General features: G+C 38.8%; 1 protein-coding gene across 1 annotated transcript; it reads right to left on the minus strand.

The window, feature by feature from the left end:
- Nucleotides 1-676: 676 nt before the first annotated feature.
- Nucleotides 677-19,935, minus strand: AMACR (alpha-methylacyl-CoA racemase). Its single transcript, XM_027709486.1, has 5 exons — nucleotides 19,653-19,935; nucleotides 16,880-17,023; nucleotides 14,487-14,647; nucleotides 9,250-9,436; nucleotides 677-1,472 (listed from the first exon to the last, which is right to left on the minus strand). Exons 1-5 carry the CDS (start codon nucleotides 19,933-19,935, stop codon nucleotides 1,063-1,065), a joined length of 1,185 nt encoding a protein of 394 aa, XP_027565287.1. The 3' UTR covers nucleotides 677-1,062.
- Nucleotides 19,936-21,358: the final 1,423 nt, after the last annotated feature.

Below are 21,358 nucleotides of genomic sequence, written 5' to 3' on the forward strand. Positions count from 1 at the left end.
GACAATTCTTGGTTTCAGGAAAGTGTTCATGTAATAGGATGTAAAGGGGTTTTTTTATGGTAATAATGCTGACATTTTTGCCACAGACACAAAATGAGCTGAAGTGTACCTCAGTTTTGGAAGCCTTTGTAAGCAACAAACTAATCTTCAGCAAAACGCAGACGAAATTATGAAAAAGCCCAACTCTTCTTGTCATAATTCCTCACACGCTGGAGTAAAGAATACTGTACTAAGGCCATATAACTAATTCTTCTTAAAAGCATATTTTCTTTTGCCTTGAAAAAGACAGTTTCAAATGATGGTTTAATTTTGAGGGAATTTAAAACCAAAACAGAATAACCATTGTTTAAAACCTGTGCAGCTAAGTCACCAACCACTTTTCTATAAAGAAAGGAAGGGAATAATACTTGGCAGGTACTTTAAAAATAATAAAAAAAAAAAAATCATTCTGAAGTGAGTTTCTAGCCAAATTGAAATTCCAAATGTAATATAATCAGGAGACTCCACTGAGAAAATGTAGCCAGGCTATTAAACAGATTAACTTTATGGTAATTGCTCTGCAGCAGCACATAAGCAAACAGCATTAATTTGACCATAGTTTTGGCATGATAAAGCAAATTAATTGATAAAATAGAGGAAAAAATCCCTTCTAATCTATGAGTATACAACAAACTCATTTACAAAGAATATAATTAAATTTTATTAAAAGTATTGCCTTCATGTAATTACAACATATATTACAAAGCAATGGTGTAACTAAGAATTAAAAGAAACAAGCCACAGGATTCAATATTTAAACAAAAATTCTGAGAATGTACAGGTGCTTACTAAACAGACTGTGTAGCTCTTCATAACACAATTATGGTATCATTCTGGACAGCAGATGATCCATGTACATAACTCCCACTGTTTTCAATTATATTCAAAATTTAAATAATTTAGAAAGATATATATTATTTAAAAGCAATATCATGCAAACATTTATTTGTCATATAATTCAATTTTAATGCATAAAAAATTACTCTATCAGTCTTAAATTTGCATGAAACACACAGTCAGAGATTATAAATTAGCTTTGGGTTTACCAAATCCTATTATTTTATCAGAATGAAGTTTAGCAATCTCTTGCTTAGTAAACCCATTTTCTAGAAGTATCTCTTCCGTGTGTTCTCCTACAAAAGGATCTCTTTTACATGATGGAACAGCAGGAGTCCTTGATAAAAGAGGAGCAGGTCTAGGACTTATCTCTCCCTGATCATTTTTGATGAAAGAACTTCTTTGTTTGTTATGCTGATGTGAGGCAACATCATCGAAGGATAAAACAGGGGTCACACAAGCATCAGTACCATCAAATATGCTGCACCACTCAGCCTGTGTCTTCTGTGCAAATATGGATGCAAATTTTTTCTTCATTTCGGGCCAGTCGGAGAAACTTGCCTGAATGGGAAGTTCATTTGAATCTAACCCAAGACCTGAAAGGAGAAAAGCAGAGGTTAACTATAGCATACCTTAGATTAATTACTAAGTGCTCCCTACAACAAGTATGTTTCTCAAGAAGGTAGTATTTTTCAGGCAGTACTGAAAGTCACTTTAAACTTTATTCAGGCATCTGTTCAAGGCAGGGAGCAGAGGAATAAAATGTTCCATGATGCTTGCAATTAGACTAAACTGCATCAGTTACAGCTTTTTAACGAAGTATATATAATAAACACTAATCTGTATAAACACTTCACAAAAGCAGCAGCTGTCTAGAGATAATAATGTCCTGAGAACAGCTTCTATAATAGGTACTGTATTCTCTACCTGGCAGTAGCAACACAGAAGTCTGCTGAATGGGTCCTGGACTACAGCAACACACTTATCTCACAGAAGCCAGCACATCTGCCAGAGCTGGACACTCAGCAAGGCTGCAGTGTTTGAAGTTCAACACCATCAGGTTATTTCTGTGCCCCAGATGCGGAGATGGTGTGGGGGGATGTTCCCAGGCTCAGTGCCTGCAGCCTGACCTGCTTCTTCACTCCCTCAGTCCAAACAGCCTCCAGCAGTGTCTCCTGCTCTCTCTTCTTCAGCACACCTCCCAAGTTCCAATTCTCCACTGCCACTCTCTGGGAAAAGTGAAACCCATAGTCCTTTCACTCACTAACTGCCTAAGAACTTTGCCTTCTATGTCAGTCACAAGGACCAACCAGGTATGCAATATGCACATCCCTTCTGAGACACAAGAGCAAAGGATGGACACACAGGCTTTGTACCGAAACCTTCCTGAACTAGCAAGTACCAGGTCCTTCCCTAAATTAGCACCACATTCCCTCCCATGCGGAGGGAATGACAGTCTTCTGTACTGTCAGTTTCCAATCTCTGTTTCTGTTCTCATGGATTCTGCACTCAGCGCTCCCTATGCTTCCAATTCTGCTATTCAAGGAGATGTAAGAATTTTTATCACTTCTTGTAGGGTTTATCTCAAAAAGGAGGTAAGAAACAAGAGAAAAGGTAAGTAAACTACACTTCAAAAATGGAGATAATACAGAGGTATAAGCAGACCTTATGATACCAAATAGAAATCAGAAGTGATATATTGAAGGCTGTCCAAATAGTTCCATCTTGAAATTCAGGAGCATGAACACAGCAGGAAAAATTCAGAAAAAGCAGGGATAAGAAAGAAGCTAATTTGAGAAATGAGAAAGACTAGAGAACAACTCTCATCACAATGCTTCACAAGTAAGAAAAAAAGGGAGCTGCTTACGAAACAACAGTTCTGTGTCAAAGGCACTGAAAATACAGAGCTCTGCAAACATTTAATTTTGAACATTCTTTCTAGTATCTTTGGATATCTGCTGATCAACAAGTGTTAACAGGCTTGGGTACTAGACAGCTGTTTGCAGGTAGAATTTACATGAAAATCCTCTAATCTTTAGCTGTAGATAGGCAGAAAAAACTTATGGTATCTTCTATTTCTACAGATTCCTTATCACTGAGAGAGGTAGACATACAGCTACTGAAACAGAGGGGAGAAGAAAGAACGACAATGTCTATTCTTCTGCTCTTTATGTTCTTTCTTTCCACTCATAATCTCTACAAGATGCACTTCGTGGGGCCTGCAGTTCCCCCCAGCTTAACATAATATTTGAGAATGTCATTATTGAGCACAGGATTCTTAAATAATAGCTTTAATTAATACATGCTTAATACATGCTTTGAAATTATACTTTGGTATTTCAAAGGAAAACACACAGAAATTGCCAATCTCCAGACCCAGAAATACAGCCTTGCAGTTGTTCACTTTTAGAAGAAATTTGTCACAAAGACAAAATAAGCATTTTCAGATCTTATTAGAGATCCCTACGGATACCAGGATGAATGTTACTACAAAGTAAATATCAGTCTTTACGGTGCTACCAAGTCATGGGTTCCTTAAATTACTAAACCTACAATCTAGTGCTCATAACCATTCATGCCATTCTAAAAAGAGATCAGCTGAAGATTACTCACAGCGGTTGAACATCCATAAATAAACAAAAGTTAGCAATACTTCAAAAATTAATTGCATTATTAATTTCCAAAAGAAATTCCAAAGATGAGCAGTTGCAATACAATTTACTTACAAACTATGAGGTGAGACGAATTTACCTTGCATAATATGTACAGCTAAGTAACAACACGCTGCCTGAGATTCTGTCTCAGTGCATGAAATCTTGTCAGCTGGAAACTTTTCTTCATAAGTACTTATTTGCTTATTAATTATAGTTTGGGTCCTAGCAGCCAGTCCAACATGAACAGAGCTCTACCATTATCCCATTACAGAGTTATATTCAACAGTCGTGGCAGATGGAAAGTTGGCTGAACGTAACCACACACACTCTGGCAGAAAAGAACAATGTGCAGAACCTGGAATTTAATATTACATGCTCATTTTCCATTTACCACTGAAGACTTCAAATTCAAATAGCATGAACCGACAGCCTTTAAGCACTGTAGCTTCTCATTTTCCAGCTTGTGCTAACCATTTGCGGCGCAGATGAGCAGAATCACAGCAGGAGTGACTGACTCAACAAGGAAACAATTACACAGCACAGAATTGTCTGGGATACCACAGGATGACAGATTTCACTCAATGTAATCAAAAGCAAAGTATCTTTTACACAGAATATCTTGTAAAGCAATCAAAACTTACTTCCAAGTTTTTTTGTTCAAATTTTCATCTAGGATTTTTTTGTTTAGAAAAGCCCAGTTAAATCACACCAGAATAGCTCTGAAATGGCTTTTGAAAAATGAAGAATTGTCTACTTACAATGCTATAGCTTTAGATCTCCTTCAAATGCTATAGCTTTTTTTACCTATACCTGCATGTCATTATTGATGCAACAAACTGAAATCTGTGTTTCTGAGACAGATTGCAGTAGAATCAGGCATCTATTTCAAGAGAGAGGAAACAGTAAAACTCATCAGATAAATCAGCAAAGCTGCTTTACTCTTACAGTATATTACTGGTTTACAGTTTCTTACAGTATTTCAGCCACACTGTTACAAAAGCGGAGCTTTGTTCAGGCTTTTCTTAGTTTAACTTGCCAATTTTCTTTTCAAAATTGCATGGTCATAGCACAGTAATTTTGAAATTATCTTGCCACAACAATTGAATGGAACCATCTAATATGGGAATCCATAATTTTGGCCCAAATGACAGCCATTAGGTGCACGCCATTGCACACTCTCTCTAAACAGAAGTCATTCTCACTCTGAGAGGGAACTGAACTTCAGAATATTCAAAGACGGTAGCGAATTTTCATTAAACTAATTATGTAAAGTTTTTTCTCTGCTCAAAGTTTCTGAAACTAAATAATTTTTTAGAAAGTGACGGCTCAGTAAAAGGCTGATCAGGCCCCGAGTACTAATGAGCACTGCTGCAAATATATCCGTGGCTGTAGTACAAGGTGAGATGCTTAATTACCACAATTGCAAATGTTTTGGTGCAGCAAGAACCTGGCCCTAGAGTATTTGTACAATGTTTAAGACTTATAATAATAAATAAATTCAAATAAAATGTAACATTATGTGTAATTGAGTCTAAAATGTCTAAAATGTTTGTCCCCTTTGCATGTCTTAATAACAACATGGTATTGAATTCAGTATATCACCACATTTTTAATACAGTACACAAAACTTCACAATCCCAAAATGGAGAGTCCCATGGAAATCCATCATAATGATGTCAACTGTGTTTTTCAAGTGCTCCCTAATTTTTTCCTTCTTTTTTGAACATAAGTCACACAGTTTAGGACTATCAAAGTAGTATGAAAGGACTACTATTGAGTATATGTTCAGGATTTTAGTAACTGTCAGTGGTTTTCACATCAATATAAGTGGATACTAAGTTCACTTTGTGGAACCGACTTTACACCACATGATAGGGCAGAACCACACCTTTACTCTCACCTGAAACACCTGAAATACTGTTTCTTCATGCCTCTTGTAGCCTGGCTGCAGCAATATCAAGCACCTATTGCTAAAAATCAAGACAAACCTGCAGAAGCAATTCACAGGTCAGCTGGAAGACATTCTGCCTCTTTCTGTCAAAAGATTAAGACTTAACATTAGCAGTACATGTTTTTTACATCAGATTTTTCATAAGATGCAATAGCCACTTTAGCCAAATGCAAAGGCATTTTAGCTATTTATTGTCTGACTTTTGAAGTAATAAAATTATATCTGCAAAAGGACTACAGCTTGTTTGTTAACAGCCAAAAGCCTATAGTGAGCCCAGAATAGTACAGATAACAATACAGCTACTGCAGTAATTATTTACTATATCTATTTTATATAGATTCAGTTTCTCATACAGCCTGGTTTTCTTTAATTCATAAATTTCTGGTAAGTAGAAATTTAATTTTCCCCAATAAGCATAATCTACAAAGCCAATGATATTCTCAAACTAATCTATTTTCTTAAATTAAGTTTCCCTCTGCAGACCGCCCAAGAACTTTCCTTGCCATGTCATTAACTGCACTCCGGTCCAGCACTGGGTTCCCAATTCTGCAGGGAAACACTGAGATGAACCAAAACCAAAAGGAAATTTTTCCACTTTGTCTCATCAGAATTCTGTGAGCAGGGACAAATGGTTCAGAAATCATTTTCCTATCTCCATTCTGAAATCTTTAAATCTCCAACTGACACCCGCAACACCCATATTCTTGTGCTCTCATCCTACAGGAGTGGCAAAAGTACCCTCCTCTCTGAATATGGAGAGAGACACATCAAGTGGTTTTTGAATATATTTTATCTGGAACAGCACCAAATTGTTCACCAGCAGAACTGACCAGAATTATGGGGAAAAGCTATGAAATGAAATTATGGAAATTGTAACTGGAACATACCATTCTAAAATCACTTCAAAGCTGGAATTAATGCCTGGAACAGACGACTCGGCCTAAGTTAAAGCTCCTCAGGTTTGTGAAAGAGCAAATACAATTTTCACAGGCAGCTTTTTCTTCCCTATAATATTCAAAGGCTTAAATTCTGAATTTAATTTCTGCAATAGATATCCCAGAAAGGAAATAATCCCTAAGCCACAAGAGGGATCTGCTGTTCTAATTTAGCACACTACTGCTTCAGAAAGATTGAAACCGTAAGTACTGAAAGGAATAAATGTTTCCTATGTGAAAATATGAACAATTCATGATATGCACCTAAAATACAATGACAAAAGACCAGTTACTTTAAATGCAATGTTGTGTGAAAATCCTGAGTTTGGTCAGATACTTTAAACAATGCACTTTTACAAAATAAACAAAGAAAACTCACTGAGTGTAGACAAGCAAAAATTGCTATACAGTTAAAGGCAAAAAGCAAAATTTCCTCGCAGACTGTTGGATTTTTTAAAACATAACAGAAACAGATTGACACATAGGCAACTACGACTGCAGTTGTTGTCTACTTACAAATGGATATACACCAGTTCTTTATTGCTGCAATAACTATTTTTGAAACTTTAGCTGTTAAAATCAAGCAATTTCTCTGCATTTTAAATGTAAGGAATACTTTCAAAGATGAAAATAAAGTAGTCCAATGCAGGTGCCCCTACACAGGCAGAAGAATTCACAGTTGCTCCTCCAACTTTATGCTCTAAATTTCTGAGAAACAACTAAAAGAAAAGCAGAATTTTAACATTTTCCTCAGTAAAGAGTTATCTAAATAAGACACAGAGACCAATCAATAACCGTGCTGGACCATCTGGCCACTGGATTCATCCATGAGAAGCTTCTATCTAGGTGAGATGGTTGAGAGAGAAAAGCACGAGTCTTGCCCTGCAGCGATGATCAATATAAGAAGGTAGGACTGTCCAGAAAAAGGTTCACTGAGAAAAAGAGTCAGAAACAGAACCAGATGCCATTACAGAATTTGGGTTTTTTTTGAACAAATACAGATTTCATCCCATTTCTGTAGCTTAAAAGTATATGTGATTCAACCTAATCTCCAGAGAAGAATAAAATACTGCAGCCATGAATGCTGCAAGTCAGTGTTTGATCACTTTAAGCCAAACATATGGGTATTTGAGTAAGCAGCTTTATTTCTTTCTTGTTTTCTTTCTATTTAATACAAGCATTCTCCCTGAAGATATTTACTGGAATTCCAAATTCCCTAACCTCCAGAAAAAGGGTTTACATCTTACTTTGATACAGTTTCATATTTATCTTTGTTCTCCAACTCTGATTTCTTGCGAGCAAGAAAATCTCAGGGGATTGGATGAGAAAAACATTTCAAAGAACTGCAAAGCGTGGAATAATCAGCAATACTTTCCTTTTCAAGATCAAGTTGCTTACAGCTTGAGTTCACAAGTTATTCTCAGGACAATCAGAGACAAAGCACCTTCTTCTTCAGCCAAGAACACATCACTTCCAAATTTGACATCTGATCTGTTCAACATAATGCTGGACATGTCCATGGGTCACTCCAGGAACCTTCTTTTTGCATTTCACATATCAGCATGTACTGATTGGGATATTCCACACAATTGCATGGACATTTTTAAGCTGCAAGAGAAGTAGCCACTTACAGCCACAGATGTGCAAGAATCTGGGCAGCACCACAAGCTGCGAGAGAACAAAGGCCGTGTGGAACAAGATCTCTCTTTGGGATCCTGATCACCAAAGGTATACCCAACCTTATAATCCCATACCTTCATTTCATCTTACCACACTCATGAATTTCAAAAATCCCTGGAAGAGAAGGCCCTGGCAACGACTACACTCTTGTTAGCACAATGCAGCTGGCTCAGGCAGAGCTGGCAGTAAATGCCCTTGTGAGGAGCTGTCACGGTTTAACCCCAGGCAGCAGCTAAGAACAACACAGCCACTTACTTCCCTTTCCCCTGGTAACATGAGGGGGAATTGGAAGGGTAAAAGTGAGAAGGAAACTCATGGGTCAAGATAAAAACAGTTTAATAACTAGAAACAATAATTTTAAAAAAAATTAAGGGAAAGAGGGGAAAAAACAGTAACAGAGAGGAAAATAAAACACAAGAAAGATGAGAAAAAACAACTGCTCACCATCAACCACCTGATGCCCCTGCAAATCACTGTTTTAACTCCACACAACTATTTTGCATAAACCATTCTAAATTCTTTAACAGATAAATCATACTTTATAGTCATATTTAAAGAGTCTTCAATCAAATATAAAAATTGTATTCATAGCTGGACACTAAAAATACTCCGAAATTGTGAGGAGGAAATTAATTTATAAAGCAGAATTTGCTTCTACAAAAATTTTGTTCCAGCAAGAAATACTATGAACTACTTCCAATGAATATTCCTTTCTGAAACCATTTAAATAGTTACTTAAAAAAAAAACTGCACGAATTACTGAGTTCACTTGAAATTTTATTTGCAATATCAAAGAATTAGGTCTTATTTTTTAAAGTATATTCACAATCATTTGAAAAAAGCGACTTCCAAAAAATAGTTGTTTAGTGCTCCAGTCACATCACAGAATTCCATTACTGTAATTCCAGAAAAAAATCTGCAATTTAAGTGTATTTTCTGAGGGCAAGGTGAAGAGAGGATGAAAGAGAAAGAAATTATTTGCTAGAAGATGAAAGTCACTTGAATTGCTACACAACAACCCAACTGGTTTCACAAAGTGTTTCACATTTACGAAGAAATCACATAAGCATGAATCATGAATCAAAATGGAATTATTGAAGAATTCATTCAATCATGCTTTGCTGATGTGAAGCAACTGCTCCAAGCTACTTACCCTTTATTAACTGCTCATAGAATTGAGGCTCAATGGCACCAACAGCCATGAATTTTCCATCAGAGGTCCTGTAGATTTCGTAAAAAGGCGCACCACCGTCTAGCAGGTTTTCACCTCGAGGTCTGCTCCAAATTCCTATATTTTGCGATTTCCACAGGAAAGAACTTAGGTATGCTACTCCTTCTACCTTGAAGATTTACAGTAAAAAATAACAGCTTCAGTAAATTAGCTGGCATGTTACCTAAATTCTATATAGAACAAAACAGCAAAAAGCTACTGCTAGTTAAGATTTTTAATGATGAAACTTTTGGTAAGCAATTTCATTTCTTAAAATTTTCAATTACTGCTTATATTGCATCTAGAATTAAAGAATAAGAAAGAGCATAAATGCAATAATACAGCCTCAGATAGATTACACAATTTCAATGCACAAAGTTTCCTCATTTAGAAAGTTTATAATCATTAGGAATTCACAATGGGAATGTAAGTAGTTTCAGGTGACAGGACAAGCTTCTTGGTTCTATACAACCTTAAGTATGACAGCTGTGAAAGCCTTCAAAACCTCTAGAAAACAAGATGCCTGTACCAGTCCTGTAAGTATCAGATTTTTATCTCAACATAACCTTCTTAAAATATACTGATTATAAGAAGACTGCTATTTCTAGAAGAAAAATTGAAGGAAATCAAAGGTTAATGCTCTCTTATACCATGGGAACTGGAAGCTTATCTCCATCACTAAGCTGAAAATTATTCTCCCACTCTCATCACTGGGAGGTACCTAGACATAGCAAGGTAATCTCCAACTAAGCAAGTGTCTGATGAATACAGCACTAGAAAACATGATTAATCCTCCTCCAACTTGCTCCTCAAAATTTTGGCTATGTGGAGTACAATCAGGTGAAAATTCAGTTTGTTCAGCCTTTCAATAATTATCAATCTTGTACCAGTCTTTCAAGCAAAATCACATCCTACAGTTTTGCTCACCAGCACAATCCATTTTCTCCTGACTGCATAAGAAAAACTGTGAGCAAAGATGAAGCAGTTAACAGTGTATGGCTAGAAACATTCCACAGGAACAGATTAAAACCTGAGTTGTATCATTCTGAGTATCATTTTGATTCATGCATTTTCAACTGGGTAATATTAACCTACTATTGTCTATAGAGAAAAGCACAGAGCCTGTACCAAAATAAAAAGCTACTAAATTTTCATGTGGAAAGATCTACTAGTTTCTACCTTTCTAAGCAAGAATTTAACACATGCAAATCTCTGAAGTATGCAGTCAATAAGGTTTCTTCATTTAAAGTGTGTTACTCGCCTCAAGGACAGGAACACTTCTGCCCTACTTGCCACACGATAAAGTCAATTAAAGTACTTTCATGTGAGAAAATACTGTATACCTTCATCTACATGTTCACAAAATTATTGCAAGGATATTAAAACAAAGTTTGCTTTACTAATGATCTGAGCTTGCATTGGTCATATTAACAAAAAATACAGAAAACCCACTGAAAGTAAGGATAATCAAAGAGGGGAAAAATATCAGAATAAGCTCTGACAATTGGATTTTAGTGCTGACAAAACTCCTACAGTCAGCACCTGTACAATACTTTCATACAGCGTTACTTACCCTGAAAACACTTAGAATAAAACAGCACATCTGTTTTATACTGGCATAGGGACTTTGGAAATATCCCTGGCTGGGCAACTGGACACCTAACTCCTGCCTGAGGCCCACTGGAATTCAGAGACCAGTAAAAAAGTGTCTAATGTCTGCACCAGACCTCCAAAGGCACGCTCAAATAACACCACACACTCACTAATGTGATCACCTTCTTTTAAAACATGAAAAGGACAACATGGACTGACCACACTTTATCCTAATTGCAGAATGATTACAGCCAGTTATGTGCTTCACTTAATGGTCCTTAAAACAAAAGCACCAGCAGTCTCTGAAGCAGGCACAAGAATCCAGAGGCACCACTTCACCAGGTGACCTGTTTGCTCCACAAGCCTTCTGTTCCTTCTGTAGACTGAAATAGTTCAAAGTGCAAATTAATCCACACCAACCTAACCTTTATCCTCATGACTGATGAAGACCTCTAGGATGTGGGAGTTTTGGTTTTGAATACCTCCAGGCTGAGAAAAACCTGGAACCTCAGTCTTCTGTTGAACAGCTAAATGCTCCTGCCATGAGACTATTATGCAAGCGCTCATTACCAGCATCCTTTCCTCTGGCTGTCCTTTCACAAAGAGTGAGTCATGCTCAGTCAGATGCCTACCATCAGCAGAAGGTTCTGTGGCTGAATTTGGAGTGAACCTCAAGTATGGCCCTGACTCACATGCCTCTGATCCAGTGTGGTGCAAGACTGCAGATGCACAATTGTGGCTACTGTGCCATACAGCAGAGTCCACATCCTACTCACTCAGCACACGGCAACTCTCCGGCTTACTGTAAGATACCCATGATCCTACAGAGTCAGTGGGAAGAGACAGCAACCAACATGAATCAATCCAGACCAGGCACTTAACTCTTCTGAGGCAGAGAGATGAAACACAGGACAGTGTTCACTTTTTACAAAACACAGCAATAACACTGGACACTGAGAACAGGAGATGCAAGTCCAGCCCTTGGCCTGAACCTCTTTACCCTCTTTTTGTATCAGTTTAGATCCACTAACTACAGGAGTTCCTCATGTTTATATTACTCAGAGCTCTCCCAAACCAATTTTCACCCTTCAGCACAGTAATTAGAAACAAAAGAAAAACAACAATTTCTTTCATCACAAAAATTCTGATCTCAGTCTAGAATTACTAACCAGAAAGACAAGAAATAATTTATTTCTTTAGATTACGTCAGAAAAATAGGCATTGCAATAAAATAAGAAAACCCTAACTGTCAGCATATCCATGAAGTAGCATGAAAACTTAGTAAAAGTAATCCTGATGACACAAAGCTGCAAAAAAAGAAATTAATTTTCTCTCTTCTGCTGTAGAAAATTCTACCACGTGTCAAAGTCATGAACATACTCAGACTCCCTAAACTATACAATAACTTAAGTAATGGTTCTATCAAACAAAATATAATGTTAAAACGAAATGACAGCTGAAATGCTGTGGTATTGTGATTTTAAAAATATCTACTTCCATGAAAAAAACTTAAGACGTAAAAACAGGCTCATCCACCCAGTCTATTTAACTGTCTTTGCTGATGATGATGCTTGTATGTTTTTCATCAATTGTGTCACTGAAAGTCTATTCAAGTAAAAGGAATATAACAAAATGCCAGGTAAGGTACATCCTGTGATACTGGACATTATTCCACACATTTCACTGATCACCAGGCACATCAACAGAGAACTATAAATTCTGCAATTGTAATAAGGAAAGAAAAAACTGAAAGAGAATTTTTTGGGGCTTAAAACCCCCCATGAAAAACACACAACCATTCCATTCTAAATGAGCTACAAATTTCATTAGACCATTAGCAGACTTACACTGATTCTTCTTCTAATAATTTTTTTTTTACTTCTTTTAAGTATGATAAGGAAAATAAGGTAATATCACAAACTACAAGAAGTATCTTTTTCCGCATTTGAAAGCTTGTCAAAATTCTCCACAGTTTCACAAAACTATGAAACAAACTGTGTTTGTTTCACACAAACTCCTTCAATTTTATTTTGTAGGTCATGCTTTCAGAGTCATAATTTTTGTCGTGCTTATTGGGGCTTTCTCAAATTTTTCTGAAAGATGGTGGCCAGCATCAGAAACAGTATTTTCCTGAGTCTTCATAAACACTGAATAGGTTAGACTAATTGCTTCAGAATGTTTGCTGGCTCTATTTCCTGTTTATACATCCTAATACAGTGTGTATGTGTTTTGCAACAGGATGGTATTGTTGACTCATGTTCAGCTTGTGACTACTACAAACCCCCAGGATTGTACTTTAGCCAATTGTTCTCATACTGCATTTGTGCAGCTAATTCTTTCTTCCTGAAGAGGACTGCAGAGGAGTGCTATCCATAAATTGCAGCCAATTTTTTCCAGGTCATTTCTCCAATTTGAAAAGGTCATTCATAATTCTAATCCAAGTGTCCAACATACTTGTAGTCTGCCTCATACGCATATTATCTTTAAATTTACTAAACACAGTCGCTCATCCACCATTCAGCTTGTTGGAGAAAACACTGAAAAAAACTCCAAAAAACATCTGTAGAACTCCACTTAACAAGCTTTTAATTTTGACAATCAACCACTAATTACTGTTATTGCAGTAAAAACATTAATCCTATCTTGCCCTGTTCCCACAGAATTTTCATCTAGACCTAATGCCATGGCCTGCTCCTGGAAATGATGCATGAATTTGTCAAAAACTCACTCAACTCAAGAGATCAAACATCACTTTATTCTCCCATCTTCAAGACCACTTCAACAGGGGAATTTTTTTCAATTAATGTAATTTTTTTTCCAATTTATATTTCAGTCTAATCCATAGCCTTCACTGTACTACAACACCTCAAAGAGAGGTCAGATTTTAATTGCAAAGCTCTTTAAAAACAGAAAAAAAGAGAGACCAAGAGAGAAACAACACTTGCAGATAACATGGATTTCAAGGATAAACAGAAATAAGTATTTTTTCTGTGTGTAAGTGGGTGGCCTTCCAGTGGCAAAAATCCAGAGTACTCTTTATTAAGCTAATTGAGCCTTTAATTTATTTTGCGGCACATTCACAAAGTGTTTGAAATGGACTTGGCAATGACCCATGGCAGTGTAACTATCAGAGGGAACAGTGTCTCTAATAAGATACGACGCGTCACCAATTCGAAAGAAGATGTATCTTGAATAAAGCTAATGCAAGTGTCTATTTTATTACTATTAACCTTTTTTCTGTTATGCATTATGTTATTTTTTTATTACACGCCCTATCTTACTCATCATTACACACCAAACTTACTCATCAAATATATACAGCTAATACCTCGTGAAGAAAGCAGATAGGCAAAAAGAGAGAGGGGGGAAAGTCACACGTGTTCCATGTCATAAGGATGTTATGGCAGCAGTGAGTAAAATGTCAAAACTACTTGTCTGTGAAGGGATAGCCATTTTATGAGGTTGCTTTCCCATTCCCAAGTTCTCAGTTTTAAACCTTATGTTTCTCCCAGTTTCCTCCCTTTTACAGATTTAGAGTAGGAAAAAGCAAACGTATGAAACCCCACCTTCCTTGAGACCTTACTTACCATACTGGCATCAATGATCTGCCCTTTGCCAGATGTGGCACGTTCATAAAGGGCTATAACAATGCCCAATGCACACATGACACCTCCACCAGCAAAATCTGCCAGAAGATTTACAGGTGCATAAGGGTTTTCATCTTTTCTACCCAGCTTTGACAGCACACCTGACAGGAGGGCAAACAAAGCAAGCATAAGCATAAAATTAATTATAAATATTCATTCCTACATTTCTACAATTAAAGTTTCATTCTTTTCAATCTATGCAAATAAACAAGGGATAAAGCAATCTTCTACCAAGTTTTCTGTCTATACTTGTCTGTGTCTTAGCAAATAGTTACTCTTTAATTCACAAAAGAATAAAATAAAACACATGAAATCGCATTAGCGAAGATGCATTCAATTGAAGATACTAATAAAAGTGTCACAGATAAACCACTGATATTTTGGCTATAGGGACATTAAAAAACCTCTTGTGTGCAATAATTATTAGCACTATGGTACTAATAGTACTATATTAGTACTTCATACATGCAAAGAACCTCCCCCATAACAGGCATTATGAACATGTTTCAAAGCAACTTTGGTAAACTGTCCTTCTTTGAATCTTTTAAAGTAAAAATGCAGGTGTACAGTCTTATGTGCACATAATCAATGAATTAATAATCATAACAAAGGATCTCACAGTGACAACTGTGCTTCAGTCCTATCCTCTCTCTTCAACTACCTTTGGATAAAAAAGAAAAAAATGTTGCGTATAAGAGGAACCAGTGAATAGAACAGGAAGATTATCTCCAATTGCATGCAATGTAAACACAGGGAACTTATGCTTATGCCAGCAATTATGCAGAAATTAAAGGAATTAGAGCAAAGGCTAAGCCAGTTTACTTCAGACAGAGCTTTGAATGTTTTAACACTTCTCTGCCATCCTGATCCTCTTTACTGTGACCTTACTCTTTCTAGTTTCCTCATAGTGATTCCTTCGGGCAAGCAAGAAACTCCAGTGTGATCACCTTTCTCCTCTGTCTGTGGCTTAAGGTCTGAGACTTGCAGAATACCTGGTCAAAAATGCCTGAGAACTGCATGGTTCTAATGCACTCTTTAGTTAGCTAAGTGCAAGCAACTTGAGTGCATAGCATAAAAAAGTTTCCAAATCCTGTAGTGCAAGCCCTGTCACTCACTAAAACCCTCCTTTAACAGTCTAAAGGTTGTCACAGGCACCAGCAGATTGACATGCTAACTTGTCTCTAGTGTTCCTAACACAAGCCATTTTTTAGTTAGGGAAAGCCAAAGCTCACCAGGAAAGTACTGAGAATATGAGACCTCATTTTTGAGGAATGACACCTCTCAAACACCTTGTTTTATTTCCTTTAAATAGGCAGAAAAACTCAATCTGTGAAATTTCAAGCAAAGTGATTTTAGGAAGATAACACTAACTAAAATACCACTGATTAAATCATCTCCAGAGGAAAAAAACCCTCTATTTGTAAAACAGAAAGAGAGATGGACTACACTGTTTCTGTACTGACTCCTTCCCTACACTAATAACAAATAAAAATACCCTAATACTTTGAAATCATCTTGACACGAAGTCAAAAGTGTTTCAAATGAGGCATCCTTTCTTAAATCTTTTTTATTCTCTGACAATTTTACAAAATGAGAAAAGACTGAACCCACTCCTAAAGAAGCTCAATTCCACAACACAGTTACTCCTCATGGTAGGTGATACCAGATCACTACATTTGCAGCGCCTCTGCTCCGGCCCTTTGCTGACTTTCTAAAACAAATGCTCTGTCCAGTGGAAATCCAAGAAGTTTTGGGCCACCTTTGCTCCTCCCTCACAGGCTTGGAGAAGCAGCAGAGACAGAAGCAGTGTGAAGAGCAGGAGGTAAGGCTATGCATGGATTGCCATCATCAGAGGTGGGTAATTTTATTACTGTTTGCTACTGCATACTTTTAGCATCATGGCACTTAAAAACACCACAATGTGTACAACCCCTTAATGAAACATAGCACTGCCATTTTATTTTAAGCCTACTGTGTTTCAGTTGGTGTCTGCGGAGACACATCTACGAGCAGAAAAGCACAAGAACCAGTTGTCTTAGGCTGCCTAGTTTCCCTTTGCTCAAAAAAAGCTCATAAGCCTGCAAAATAATCTGCAGGCCTTTCAGGATTATAAGCATACAGATTTTCTAGGAGAGAGGCCCTAAGAAAAACTTCAGTCCTCCTTTCAAAGAGAAAAAGTTTATTCTGATACAATAGCACAAAGGAAGAAAAATAATGTACAACCTGAGACGATGTGCTGATCCAGCCTAACAGCTATCTGCTTTCAACAAATTCCTGAGTTTTGATTTAAGGGGGAAAAAACCCCTTAATTTAACAGAAATTTTACAGCCTACCTGATAAAGCCAAATAATTGATATCATGACCCGCAGACTTGGCATATTTTCCTGTCTGGCCAAATCCAGTAAGTCTAGCATAGATGAGGCTGGGATTCTCCTGCAGAAGGACCTCTGGACCAAGCCCAAGTTTTTCCATGACACCTTAAAAAAACATAATCGAGGAATTCTAATTCACATTTATTTTTAACAATACTTAAAATATACATGGTTCAAAGTCAGATTATACAACAACAAAACTCAACTGTACTTTGTAAAGTAATACATTCTACTTCAGTATCCATATTACAATGTGAACATTATAAATTACTGACATACTGAATAAATTTTTAATACAAACCAAGTGGAAATCAAGCTTTAGGGTTCTTTCTGTTTTTTTCAGCTTTTTCCCCTGTTTTACTTCTCCAAAGGAATGACAGACAGCTTCCTGTACTGCTGGATGAGCAAGAAAGCTCAAAAGGCTTGCAAAACAAGAAAAAAAGAAGGACAATCTCTTATATTTTCAACATTAAAACTACTTGAAATTTCTTCCACATCTCACTGCAGTACATTTTCCTCACCGTTTTAGTTTCTCAGTACCCCATGTGTTCCTGTACCTTTTAACTCGCTGATATGAACAGACCATGCCACTATTTTACAAAGGATCTGCAACAACCACACAAAGGTAAATGTGTCCTTTTGTAATACAGAGAATAAGGAGTTTTTAGAAATCACTGCAATGTAAGTTTGGTCAGCATGGGTTTACAGAAATCAGGGTTAAAAATTTGATACTGCAGTTGTAAGTGATTTTAAAAGAAGCAAATTTGAGTTGCAAGTAAATTATACTGTCTTACTGTCTCAATGCAGCTTGGTCAGACTATGACCTATGATCTATACTGGCACTGCAGAGAGACACATTTTGGAAGGGAAAGGGTAATGTAATTTCAATGCCCGTTCCACCCCAGAATATTACTCCAGCTTGTTTCACAGACTAATCCATAATGTTACTACACCTTCAACTTTGTTAAGATCCATTTCTATTGCATTAATTACTGGGCAGTGGCAGGTGATTCACGAGAAGAAGAAAGCCGTGAAATTTGGTCAAGTGCACGATTTCCCAAGGCACAAGTGAGAACCGTGTACCAAATAACCCGTCTGATGCCACAAAGTCGTTGTCAGGTCGACAGTACATACGCCTTTTACGAAGCTCTCCTGTCACTTGGGCCCTCACCTCACTGTCTCACACCAGCTTCACAACGGGTCACAGATTTGCCTAGTTCACTTATAGGCTCATAAAACCTAGTATCTAGTTACAGAATTGCCTGCACTTCAAGTTTAAAAAGAAAAGCAAGTGTCTATAAAACCAAGGAAAACAAACTTTTGTAAAAAAAAAAAAAATCCGCTAGAAAACAGGAGACTAGCTACAAAGAAAAAATGGAATTTAATGTCTTCATTTTGTCTGCACAGCTTTTGGGGAGGGAATAAACCAAAAAATTTTAAGGTAAGAAATGTAAAAATTATAAAACCCTGTTTTCAAAATGAAAATAATTACTTGTGACACACAATCCGTACGTCTGTGATGTGGGATGTTTAACTGATACAGCCTTATATTTCTAAACTGGCTGTAGAAACCCCAAAACATTTCAGTTCCTCACCAAAGCACCATCATAGAATCACAGAATAGTCTGGGTTGGAAGGAACCTGTAAAGGTCACCTAGTCCAACCCCACTGCAAGGAGCAGAGACATCTTCAATTAGATCTGTGTGCACAGAGCCCTGTCCTACCTGACCCCGATATAACAGAACAGCATCCTCAAGGAACAGTGGGGATACAGAAATAACCATCAAGTATGGCTTATGAACATGTTAGATCTGAAAAGTTAATATTTGAAACTAAGGATCTTAAAACAGCGTAAACTTTGCTATTGACAAGCAGATGTTAAGTGCCCCTAAATATGGTAAATTAGTAAATATGCAGACTGTAACTAAAAGATGAACCAAAAAATCTTTTTAAAAGACAATTTTCAAAAATTGAATAATTCCATACTTCAATATTTGAAGAATTTCGTTTTCTATTTAACCTAATGTTAAAAATGGAAAATAATACAAAAAAGGAAGGTTTTCATAAATTGGACTTAAGACTGGCAGGAAATGATGAGTTTGTGAAAAGCAACTTCCTAAAATCTCATATGACTTTTGAAGACTTGTAATTCATAACCTGGTTTTGATCCTAAATCAGAGTTACCTGGTTATAAGGGAATCACACTACTCTATTGAATACTTAACACTTGTTCTTATACTCATCTCCCTGGAATACATGTTTTATAAATGCATAACTGTATAAATGCATAACGTCACATCTTCAGAGGAACTGTAAGCTCTGAGACCTCTGACCCACTGGGCAACCTTACAGATGTGAGCTGGACGGTATCAGCAGGCCAGGTGTGACCCCTTGGTTGGGACATCCTCCTGCTTGTTCAGAGCCCAAAACCAGGAGTGACCCCCGGTCTCCGAAATCCTTCTGCTTGTCCAGAGCCCCGGCCGGGGGGCACGGCCCTCGGTGAGCGCTCCTTCCCTGCGCTGTCACAGCGATGCTGCACTGCACAGAGCGCACACAGAGCGCCCGCCACTCAGTCACAGCAAATACACCTCAAACTCCGTTGCCCGCCCTCTTCCCGCTCAGCATTCCAGAGCTCACAGGCTGGCCGGCGGGAGCCCCGCGGCCTCGCAGCCCCGACCTCCCGCCGCCCCCACACGGCCTCCCCCAGGCTCCCTCCGGCCCCGCCGGCCCTCACCGTGGCGGAAGGGCTCGATGAGCACGTCCGCCCCGCGGCACAGCCGCCTCAGGGCCGCGGCTCCCTGCGGCCGCTTCAGGTCGAGCGCCAGGGAGAGCTTGCCGCGGCCCTGCACGTCGGGGGCCGCGGGGGAGCGGGATGGGCGGTCGACCCGCACCACCCGCGCCCCGAAGTCGGCGAGGATCATCCCGCAGAGCGGCGCCGGGGCCAGCCCGGCGAGCTCCAGGACCCGCACCCCGCTGAGCGCCATGGCCGCCGCCGCCGCCTGCGAGCGCCGACACATCGATCCCAGGGCCGCCCCGCCCGCCCTGGCGCAGACACAGAACTGGCGCAGGTTCCTACCGCCGGTGCCCGCCGCTGTCTTTTATCCGGAGCCCATGTCACGCCTCGTTACCTCCGCACCGGCTCGTAGTGAGGAGGAGTGGGCGTTCTCCTGCTGAACTCTTAAAGAAGCTTCCCTGTCTGACCATCCAGGGGTCACTCTGAGAGTCACACCCGCACCACCTGAGCTGGGACGGGGGTTCCTTCGCAGCTGCACCCCCTATACTCACACCGACAGACCAGGTTTTCTTACTGGCTCGGCCCCAGGTTTCCCATAGCAGAGTCTCAGGCATCCAGATCCTTAATTTAATCATGGAATAAATAAACTAAATTATTAAATAACAAAATAACAGATCGAGCTTGTGCCCCTGCGTAGGGATCCATAACAAAGGAAACCCTGGGCTTTTGTATCCTCACAGTCTAAGCGCAGGAAGTCACAGGATGACAGAACCAGTCAGTTGGAAAAGGCCTCCAAGGTCATCGAGTCCGACTCTTGAAGTCTGAATCCGGGGGTCGTGGACTCCTGTGTCTCAGTGTCAGGGCCCCTGGCTGGGCCACAGCTCCCCGTGCCCGTTTTTAGGCAAAGGGGCAGCAGTTCATGGCCCTTGTCTCGTGCTGGGGCTCCTGCCCCTCAGAGCTCAACCTGCAGCTCGCCGTGCAGCGAGTGTATGCCTCAGCACAAAGAATGTGAAAATAAGCACTCTGTTTTCGAAAAACCTCCCCAGCCTCTACCCTCATGTTTGGCAGGGTGGCTGACAGCACTGCCAGCCACTCACCCTGGCCCCAGGCACCATGGATGGGCCAAACCCCATGCACCCCAGACCCCCTGGTTACATGCTGGGATGTTAAAACTGTTTGATTTTTTTTTTTCACCAGATGTTCCTTTAAACGGGGCTGTCTGGTCCTGTTGTTCTTGTGGCATCAGCTGCTTACAGAACAGATGTAATTCCAGGAAAGGTAATGAAACCTTGTCATTGGATTAACCAATTGGCTTTTCAAACCTACGCCCTGCTCCCAGTATTTCAGGTTACCAGCTAGCAGACAGAGCAAAGAAGCCCTTAGGAACAGTTCCATGCTCATTTCATGTGTTTCTCTAAGTTGGTTGGACTACAAAAATATGTAAAGGCTATAAATATGAATGCAGAATTTTTTCTACCTCTGCAATAACAGAAGAGGCCTGTTGCCAGAATACCCTTTATTTTCCAGGTGGACACCAGGTCCTGTAATCCAGGCACTGATTGTATCCACTGCTGTGAAAGGGCCAGGAGAAAAGTATGTGCATTTTCATTCAAATGCAGCTGCCTTGTTTTGTTTGTTATCCATCTCCCTTAGATACACTATTCCATATAAAGGTTTGTTTCCACAGATATTATCATGTTGTTGTA

Source organism: Neopelma chrysocephalum, unplaced genomic scaffold (assembly GCF_003984885.1).
Source record: "Neopelma chrysocephalum unplaced genomic scaffold, ASM398488v2 Primary Assembly neopelma1_96780, whole genome shotgun sequence".
NCBI lineage: Eukaryota > Metazoa > Chordata > Aves > Passeriformes > Pipridae > Neopelma > Neopelma chrysocephalum.

Bases quoted from the DNA above. Each gene is read 5' to 3' on its own strand.
- AMACR (XM_027709486.1), bottom strand. From the start codon at position 19,935: ATGTGTCGGCGCTCGCAGGCGGCGGCGGCGGCCATGGCGCTCAGCGGG. The intron at 17,024-19,652 runs GTGAGGGCCGGC...TGTTTTTTTAAG, and splicing joins CATCGAGCCCTTCCGCCACG to GTGTCATGGAAAAACTTGGG. The intron at 14,648-16,879 runs GTAGGCTGTAAA...CCCTCCTGTCAG, and splicing joins CAATTATTTGGCTTTATCAG to GTGTGCTGTCAAAGCTGGGT.